General features: G+C 41.0%; 1 protein-coding gene across 8 annotated transcripts in view; it reads right to left on the bottom strand.

Moving 5' to 3' along the window:
- Gab1 (GRB2 associated binding protein 1) overlaps positions 1–10181 on the bottom strand; it is a 128680-nt gene that overhangs the window by 75845 nt on the left and 42654 nt on the right. The window contains exon 1 of one of the 8 annotated variants that reach the window (XM_048813454.1): positions 3–178. The exons of 6 other annotated variants lie outside the window; for them this stretch is intronic. In XM_048813454.1, the coding sequence (XP_048669411.1) occupies positions 3–119 (117 nt within the window). In that variant the 5' untranslated portion in view covers positions 120–178. Of the gene's footprint in view, positions 1–2; positions 179–10181 lie in introns of those variants that run through there. One more of the 8 variants, XM_048813456.1, reaches the window with a different exon arrangement.

The following is a 10181-nucleotide window of genomic DNA, read 5'->3' as shown; positions in this document are numbered from 1 at the left end:
ACCCAAGACATCCTGGAAATGGACAAGCCAGCATCTGGCCCCAGAGCAATGCCCTTAATCATGGTCCTTATCCATGACAGCAGGCAGCAGACTTTTTTGTAAAGGGCTGGATGGTTCATGTTTTAGGCCTTGTAGGCTACACATGGTCTGCTCATATTTTTCTTCACCTTTTTTTTCCTTTACGACCTTTTAAAAAAAAAAAAAAAACGTGAGGAACCTTCTTAGACAAAATCATCCCTAAAGGCCACAGCTGGCCAATGGTTAGTCTATAATTTGATTATTTTGTTTGAGTTAGTCTACTCCTTTTCATTCAAACAGGCAAAAACAAGTAGCTTACATCCATAGCCCATGAAAACCTAAGGAATATCATTTGTGGTGAGACCCTGAAACAGTGTAGGTCAAACAAAGAATCAGAGTGGTTTGCAGACACAAGGGTACACAGATGACATAAAAGAACCAGGTGAAGTTACCACTGATGAGAAGCAATTTTAAAAAAATCTTCAACAACCTTGTATTTCACAATTTAAAAACTCAGGATACTCATCATCTTTATCTGTTGGACTCAACCACTATTTTTGTACCCTGTTCACATGGGTACCAGCATCTGTGAACTGAAGAAATACCTTTCTCTTCAAAATCCTTTCTAAGCATGAATTCATTGTTGCAGTATCAAAATACTCATTATCTTCAATGCCGGAAATGAAAGAAAAGTAGCATATTAACTACTAGTCAAGACACCTGCAGAGTCTAGAGATCATAAGAATACAAATACCGTCATCCTGCATTCTTTCTTCTTGGTGATCTGGCACAGACCAAACTAGTGACAATAACAACGTCACCACCATTTACCACTCTCTAAAGATACCAAATCTTCAGATAACAGATCAATCTACAAATCCCAGTTTCTCAGAAGTTGCTCCTTATAAATAAGCATTTAGATAAAATTTGGTCCAAAGTGTATTCCGTTCATTATTTTTGCCAGGGGTGAGGGGGGGCGGTTAAAAATTGAGAAGCTAACTCACTTTTACTTTCTTCCCTATTAACTTGGAACCATCTGTTTAAAATAACTGCAGCTGTTTTCAGCAGTTAGGCCACAGGCTGCTTATAAAATCAAAGGCAGATGCCTTCTCTTAAAGATCACCTTGTTATCAAACACAGGAACATTACTCTGATAAGAAAGCTCCTGTGTATATTACCTGACAAGCCTAAAATTGCAGATTTAAAAAAAAAAATCCCAGGCAATCAAGCCAAGACATCATCTTAGGCCTTCTAATTGTTTTTAGCAATTGCTAAGTGTCCAAGAAAAAAACATGTGAGCATTTATAAGCATTTAATAATATTTGCAGTAACCCTGGCTCTTTACTCACAACTAGGCTTAAGAATTCGTGCACTTCTTCTGCTGAAAAAAAAAAAAAGTTGCTTACTTAATAGTTAATTTTTACCTCAAGTACTTTCTTCTAAATGCAGAAACTGGTGTATCTCACCTGTGTTTTCTCTTGGGCAATAGTGACAAATCAGAGATAATCTTGACGAGTATATATGTGATTTTTTTTTTCTTTTCATAGAACAAAGCTGATCTTTCAAAGAGAAAACTGGAGGTGCACGTTTCCCCTTGTGCGATTCTCTTGCCTTCTGCCTTCTCTTTTGTGCTCTAAAAAAACTGCTGCTCCCAGAAAGTTTCTTTAGAAGCCAGTGTACTTTGTCCTTGCCAGGTCTGATAAGGGGTTAAGTTTAATTTACAGCCCAGGTGTCTTTCATTCTTTCTTTTTTTTTAATGCTATATTTACTTTTTATTACTTCTATTGTACATATTTTTCTGAGATACACTGCAGTGCATATATACATATGCATATATAAAAATAATATGTACTGATTAAATCAGGGTGATCAATGGTTCCATCTCCTTGTTATTATTTGGTTCATGGCTGCACTATTTAGACTAGCTAAGAATATGGAATCAACCTAGAGGCCAATCAACACAGGAATAGAGAAAGAAAATGTGGTAGATATACATAATGGAATAGTATTCGGTTATAAAAAAGAATGACGTTCTATCATTTGTAGCCAGATGGATGGAACTGGAAGATATTATACTAAGTGAAATAAGTCAAACACAGGAAGACAAAAACCACATGTTGTCTCTTACAGGAGGATGTTAAAAAAGAGAAAAGTCCATCACCAGAGGCTAGGGAGGGGAGAGTAGGAGGCTACATAATCGGTACCCAAACACAGTGAGAAACAGTAAGTTCTAGAGTTCTGCAGCACAGCAGGATGATCATGGTTCACAATAACCTGTTACGTATTTTATGGATAGTTGGAGAGTGGAGCCAGCAGTGTATGAACACACAGTACAGACCTTTTTATCAGCCAGAGTGGTCAATCAGCCTTCTCTCCTCTCCCACATTCCCACCCTTCCACTCCTTTCTATTTGAACTCTCTTTTCTCCCTTGAAGTTTACCTGGATTTGAGGTTCAATACTTAAAGAACCCCCTGCCAAAAAAAACAAAAAAACAAAAAACCCTGCCACCTTATGGGAAACACAAACTCTGTGCTGTAATAGTTCATTAATTTATCTTGCCCTAGAACAAGGATAGTTAGAGCTTTATTTGAAATATTATTTTTAATATATAAATAATGGTTACATTTATTAAGCACCTTGGCACACATCATTAACTACTCACCCAAGTCCGTTCTTCCATTCTTCCACAGTGAATGAGCGGTAATCAGCCATCCAGCTAGAAATGCCACGTCTTAGCCTCTGGCAGCTGGAGGTGGCCATGGGACTTAGTTCTCATCAATGGAAAGTGAGTGGCAGGGATGTGTGCCTTTTAGGTGCTGGTCTGAACACACTGGGCATGCGCATGCCTCTGAGCTCTTTCCCCTCCTCTGGGCCAGGACTGGAATGCCCATGGCCTATCTGTGACAGAGATGGGCTCTAAGATGCAGGTAGGTGGAGCAACAACGTGGAAGGAACCCAGGTCCCTGAACCTCTGAAGGGACCGAGACAGTTCTGCAATCCGGGCATGCTCACCTAGTCACAGGAGCACAACACTCAGCAATATTTCCTTTGACTCACTGCATTTTTGTTCCAGCAGCACGGGCTTTATCACATCTGATATCTACACTTACTACATGTATGACTGTTCTGGGTGCTTTACATGAATTATTTCACTACTGAGTCTCAGAGGAAACTAGTTACTACCAGTTTCCAGGTGAAAAATCATCCACTTAGTGGTCTGAGTCATTTTATCCCAAGGACAAACACAAAGGATGGTACATCATTGAATGGCAGGTCTGAATGGTGCAAATTCAAAAACTAACCACTAAACTACCATGCTTCATAAAAGGAAACCTACTAACCAAACGCATTATCCCACTGTAATTGAGATTTTTCTTATGTGGTATCTTTTATATACCTGGAACAGAAACATGAGCTCGAAATCAAGAAACATAAATTATATTTGGTTTGTGCACAAACATCCTTTAATCTACTGCTAGCTAAAGATCTAAACTTGTACAAAATTCCAAAACTTTGAAGAAATCAGATGGCTGGCCAAGAAGAAACAGCTTTCTGGATGAAACTTTCTACTCTATTTTTCATATTTCACTGTGTCGCCAGCAAGGCCTAGTTCTGCACCTCAATTCAGCACTGTAAAATGTTGGATTATTAATGCAAAATAAACTTGTTCTGGCTGTGTTTAGTATTGTGTTTATTATGAAAGGGCCCTTGAAACACTGTTACACAACACTGGGGTTTTCCTTTCAGAAATAGGAGGCCACACACCTTCACTCCTCCTAAACTTCTACAACCTGGAGATACGCCAGCCAGAGAGGTATGAACTGGAGGGGGTTGGCAGGGCGTAGAGGAGGAGGCCGGCTGGAAGATAAGCGTCTTTTGTCTTTACATCATAAAGAAATCATTTTGCCAAAGAATCCTTTCATCTTCCAGAAAGTTCTTACAATTATGTGCCAGAATCCTCTTATTTATTCATTCGACAAATATATACAGAACACACACTTTGCTGAGTACTCTGCCTGACACTGAATATAGCAAGTAAAAGAGAAGAAAAGACAAAGCAGAGACTCCCATACAACCATAATGGTTTTTCTCCTAACTTAAACTTAGAAAAACTCCAGAATAAATCATTGCTTTCCCTCCTTACCTGATTGACATCTCTCTGTTAGAGGGGACATTCTGGAATGCTTTGTGCATCCTTCTTGAACGCACAGGGGAAGCCCCACCACCTGGCCGAGGTGGCATCTTTCCTACCCACCCCACGAGCAGGTCTCAGTAGATATTTAAAATTTATGCTTATCCATTTGTTCCCCAACACTGTCTTCAACCCCACTAGGTTTAAATACTAGATGAGTGAACAACGTGAGTTCTTAGCCAGCATAAGCAAGCATTTCATTATTTCTATGGGCCTCCTCATTCTATGCTTGGTTAAAAAGACAGGGAAAGAAAAAGGGTTGGCACCCTGTAGGGTAAATTATTTCTATCAAAATAAAAGCTCTTCTAACTCTCGATTGACAACTGTGGAAAGATGAAGCTATGAAAATACTACCCTCTGTGGCTATGACGTAAGTAGACCTTCGTGAGGTCGGGTACCTCTCTGGCAGCCTGGGGAGTGGGGTAGAAAATGTTCCAAGCCTGCTCTACTGAATGGACTGGGTGGCTTTGCTGCAGACAGCCCCCCTGGGACACTCAAGCTCCTCCTTATACCTAGCAAAAGCTCAGTCTGATTTCTGGTTCAGCCGTGGCTTTTCAAGGAACTGTCTAAAACTTCTCAGTAAGAATGCATCAAATACTTTGGAAGAGTTTTAAGAATGTAGTTTTCTTCTGTTCAAAACAAGTGAAAGACCACTCATGGTTTTAAAGATCTTAACCAATGCTCATTTTCAAACTATCATTATAGCTCTATTTTCATTTTTCACTTACATTCTTCAGGTGGTAAGGGACATTTTTAGGAAAAAGCACCAATTTGTAGATGGCCCTGGTTGTAGACGGCATCACTATAACACTGACCCATGACAGGCACCAGGCACTTACTAGAAGAAAGTGAAGAACGTGCAGCTCCAGCAGATCTGGACCTGACCTCAGGTCCAGGTTCGGCAAAATTAGAGATGGACAGGGAATCCAACACAGGAAGTAGCAAGGACGTGAGAGGACATCAAGAAAGCATGAAGAACATTCTAGGAGGGAGTGTTCGGCCTTAGCGTGGAAGAAGGGGCACAGCTAGAGAGGGGATGGACCTCCCACATCCTCCTACAAGTGCCAATGTCCTCCTCAGCCCCAGCCAGGAATGTGCCTACCATGTGCCGAAGCCTCTGGGCAGGTGACACAGAGGAGACAACAGGAAGAATATGTGCAGATGGCACAGTGCAGAGTGGGCACAGGGTGCTTCCACGAGGCGGGAGTCCAGAGTGCCTGTGAGATTGTGAGAGGAAACAGGATCGGAAGTGAAGACTAGGGCCAAGGAGCCGGGGGACCTTCAATGACAAACCATGCTTAGCCTCTAATGAGGAGGCAATGGGGACTCACTGGAAAGTCTTTATGAGGGAAAAAACAAAGAGTCACGCTTCCAGAAGGACTTTGGAGGAGGCCGAGACTCCAGGCAGGGAGACCAGTAAAAGCAATGGGTGGGAAGGGTCTGACCTACACGAGTGGCAGTGGGACCCAAGCAAGAATCAAATGCAGGATGGTGCCAAGGGCTGCAGGAAGAGGAGAAAGCCCTTAGGGTATGACCTCTAAAGATGGAAACTAAGGCAAGCTTTTGCACCTTCCCCCTTCAGTTCCACCAGATTACCTCATGTCTGGCTCCTTTTCCAACAACCACCTGCATACCAATTCACCACCCCCCATGGACCACGAGTATTCATAAGTACAAAGTCCTAACTCTGCCATCTCCACAGCAGTGACTCATGCGCATACCATGTAGTAAACTGTGGTACAAACTATGAATTACTCCCCTCATATTCATTTCCCTATTTTCTAAAGCAGACGTCAGCAAACTTCTGCTAAGGGCCAGATAGTAAATACTGTAGGCTTTCCAGGCCATATGGTCTCCGTGGCAACTCAATTCTTCCACTGAGACATGAAGGTAGACATAGACAATTTGTAAACCAACAGGCACGGCGGTGTTCCAATCCCACTTTATTACAAATACAGGTGGCAGGCTGCTCTAGCGTTCAGTACACTGAATGTTTCCTCATTTTCTATTCTACAAGGAAGCTTTAGCAGCAGGATGTCTGGTGTGCTCAAGTGCACATTTCCCAGCCTCCCTTGCAGCAAGCTGGGTCATGTGACAGTTGAAATGATTTTGTGATGAGCCATCTCTGACTGAAGATGGGGCCAGCACTCTCAGGCTGGCAGAGAAACAATAGGAAGGAATTCATCTATTAAGGTACCATCCTAGTTATGGACCAGTATGGGTCAAATGGATGGTCCTGATAGAGAAAGAAAGATGAACAGAACCAAAACCTTTTTATTTGTTTAAGTTATCGTGCTTTGGGAGTTGATATGGTTTGGATCTGAAAGACACCTCCCCACCCAAATGTGCCCCGTATGTTGAAATCCCCAAAGCAGCAAGAGTTGGGGCAAAATTTTAGGCAATGATTGGGCCATGACCTGATCAGTGGACTAATCCATTGGATTAAACTGCAGATAGCTGAGTGGACTAGGGAGGCAGTGGGGAATGGTTGGAGGAAGTAGGCACTGAGGGTGTATCTGGAAGGGTATTTCTTATCCCTGGCCCTTTCTATCTCTAGTTCTACTTCCCGGCTGTCATGAGCCGAGCGCCTTCCTCCATCACACCCTTCTGCCATTATGTTCTGCCTCACTCAGGTCCAAAGGAGTGAAGCTACCTGACCAAGGACTAAATCCTCTGAAACCATGAGCCAAAATAAACCTTCCCTTCTCTAGTTGTTCCTGTCAGGTATTCTGTGTACAGTGATGAAAAGCTGACTAACGCAGGTATCTTTTAATAAAGAGTTGCATTTTCAAGTTTAGTTCAGGGTACAAAGGCTGCAATTAATTCAGAAAGGAAAATAACTTTGTTCCAGGACTAAAGAATCCCAATGATCAATCACAAATCCACACAGTGGGGTCAGATGACTTGGCCTAAATCTATCATTATTACAGTAACTAATATCCAGTAAGAGCTTACTCTGTGCCTCACTCATAAAACACAAGCTCTCACTTGTCTTTAAAGCAACTATTATTGTGGTCACTTTTTTCAGATGAAATTCAGAGAGGTTAAAGTGGTACTGTTCCTAAATATGTTGCACAGATACGTAAATTCAGGATATATGACTCTTAGGAGAATCTTTTTCTCCAGATCAATGCCCTCAAGTCAAGAATAAACCACAGACACTAGGGTGATATTTAGAGATGGTTCTGTGATTCTAGGTTTCAATTTTCACAACTGAAAACCACTAAGATCCACAAAGATCCAGTGACTTATGGCTTTAGTTTAATTATTACTCCCCTCTAAGAGCCAAGTGAACCAACGGCACAAGGTTACAAGGCTTACCCAGATTCCTTTGAAAGACTCTGAGAATGCCAAAAGTGGATTTCATCAGACAGCCCCAGTGGCTGCCAACTGGCCCCAGCAAGTGCCATCACCTCCTGCCTCCCTACTCACTGGGAGCTAGCAGCCTGGACACTTACTACACCAGACTGAGCAAGTCTGCAAGAGCAGTGGCAAAATCCACCAGCAGAAGGCCAGTGCTCCTCTCTCCAGGAAAGGGTGGACCACTGACATTTGCCATCGCCCCTCGTCTGTCGAATGTGCATCCATCCCTGCTGGGGCCTTGGCACCCTCCATTGGGACCATCTGGCTCCATTACCCTGACTGAAATGGCCTCTCCTGTCCTATACAGCCTGGAGGCTCAAGGAAGTCAAATTCACCCTGAAATTACAGCAGAGCCAATGCTATCAGCTGGCCGTGGTGGATGAACCCAAAATTTAGCTGGAAAAAAAATGTAACCTTATTTCAAATTTTAAGGAAAAAAAGGTGTTTCAAATTAGCTTGATTTTTTTCAACAAGATAAAAATCGACTTTTTGAAAACATCACAAATAACAGCGATGAATAATAACCAATTAAAATTATTGTAATTAATTTTTACTATACTAAGGATTATAAAAAGAAAACACTCATTTGTTACAGAAATATAGCAAAGCATTTTAGTCTATGTTGAGTAAAGCATGAAATTTGCATGTTCTCAATTATCCTTTTAAACAATTACTTTTCAAATTAGGAAGGGAGACGTCCTTGAAATGGGCTTTCTAACTTTATGGCATATCTTTAATTTTTTCCCAAGCAAAATCATGATGGATACAAAACTAGGCAGCTATTTAAAAATCACATTTTCAAAGAATATTTTGGAATGTGGAAAATGCGAACACATTACCTTATGTTTAAAAAACAGGTTTCAAAACAGTTTATACTAGTTCTTACAAAATGAATGACAATATATAAATATGCATAGAAAAGTAATCTGGAAGTAAACATCTCAACATTTTAATAGCTGCTTTTTCTCTGAGTGGTAGAATAGCAAGAGATTTTCATTTTCTTCTTTATACTTATAGAATTTAAAATTTTTTCTATAATATATCATAACAGGATAAGTATTTATTTATTTTGTCATACAGAAGATTCAGCCCAGGGCCTTGCACATGCTTGGCAAGCCCTATACCACCACTGACTTTTTTTATTTTTTATTTTGAGACAGGGTCTTGATAAGTTGCCCAGACTGGCTTCAAACTTGGGAATCCTCCTGCCTCAGCTTCCTGAGTGGCTGAGATTACCATGCACCACTGTGAACAGTCCCAGTACATATTTTTAAGAGAACAAGGAGTAAAGAATATCATGACACTAAAGGCACAGCCCCCTCCTTTAGATGTGTTTCTTAAGAGGATGCAGAAATAGGACAAGCTATTCTATGTCCAAATCATATATAGAAATCTCAGAGACTCACACATTCAATAGCTTGCCAAGTCTTAATGATTTGATGATGGATGTTTCGAAAAGATCAGAGGGGTACTGTAGCATATGGAAATAAGAGTCTCTGGGGAGAGGGCCCAGCACATTACAACACACAGCTATTATCCACATTTTAACTCCAGTAAACTAACATTTAAATGGAGAGGGAAGAATGTGTAGCACTCAAACATCTGTGGCATGGCATTGCAGAAGAATACTTCTAGGAATTATGATTCACAATTACTGCTCTGAAATTGAGAAAACAGCAGAAAACAACTGTTAAATCAACAAAAAGTACATGCAGGTCCCAATTTTGCAGCAGCTAAATAAAATCCACTAGAATCAGCTATTATTTCACAATGGGAGTTACTTAAAACCACAGAAATTAGGAAAGTCAAGTCAGAATACAGTTTAAATCTGGAGGACGTTATCTTGTCCCCACCCTTACCCATCCACAAGGCAAAACTGGGTCTGAGGCCACATGTTTATTTGCAGATATTGAAAAAAAAATCTTAACCGTTTGAGCTAACAAATCACTGCCCCACACTTCACACTAACGGTCATATGATCCTCAAGTGCCGTTTCTCAGACTCTATCTTCCCCTGACAAACAATACCTTCTTTCATGGAGCCAGCAGATCATCCAAACAGGGCTCAACTGGCCAAGCTCTGGTGCTTTCTAAATGATGGAACCTGTTCACAGAGCAGCACAGGAAAAAGAGAAGGTAGGGAGTTTCAGGGCAACGCCTGATAAAATTCCATTGCTTTTTCCAAAACAACAAAAACATAGTTTCCCACGCCCCAAATACAAAAGCAGAGCAGAAAATAAGAGTATGTTCTTCAATTACACTGCTGGGGTGGGGGTGGGGGGACATGCACTCTAACTTGGTATTTACAGGAGTACTTTCTCCACCATGTGATTTCATTTATGGAGAGAAAAAGAGAAGGGGGAGCAACATAGACAGAAAAATCCCCAGACGCCTCAGTATATTATACAGCACCTACAGAAACCTAGTTCCATTGAGAAATCCCATCAGCCTTAAATAGATATTTTCTTAATAAAGAATAAGATTTTCAACAATGAAACAACAATGGAGAAAAGATGCTCAACAAAAGGAACATTAGTCTGTCTACCAGAGAGTAAGCAGAACAGCAGCTCAGCATGAAGATCACAGAGAAAAAAAAAAAAAAAAAAAA

The sequence above is a fragment of the Marmota marmota genome, unplaced genomic scaffold (genome assembly GCF_001458135.2).
Source record: "Marmota marmota marmota unplaced genomic scaffold, marMar, whole genome shotgun sequence".
Taxonomy (NCBI): Eukaryota; Metazoa; Chordata; class Mammalia; order Rodentia; family Sciuridae; genus Marmota; species Marmota marmota.
Note: the sequence above shows the minus strand (reverse complement) of the source record. Positions and strands in the feature narration are given on the sequence as shown.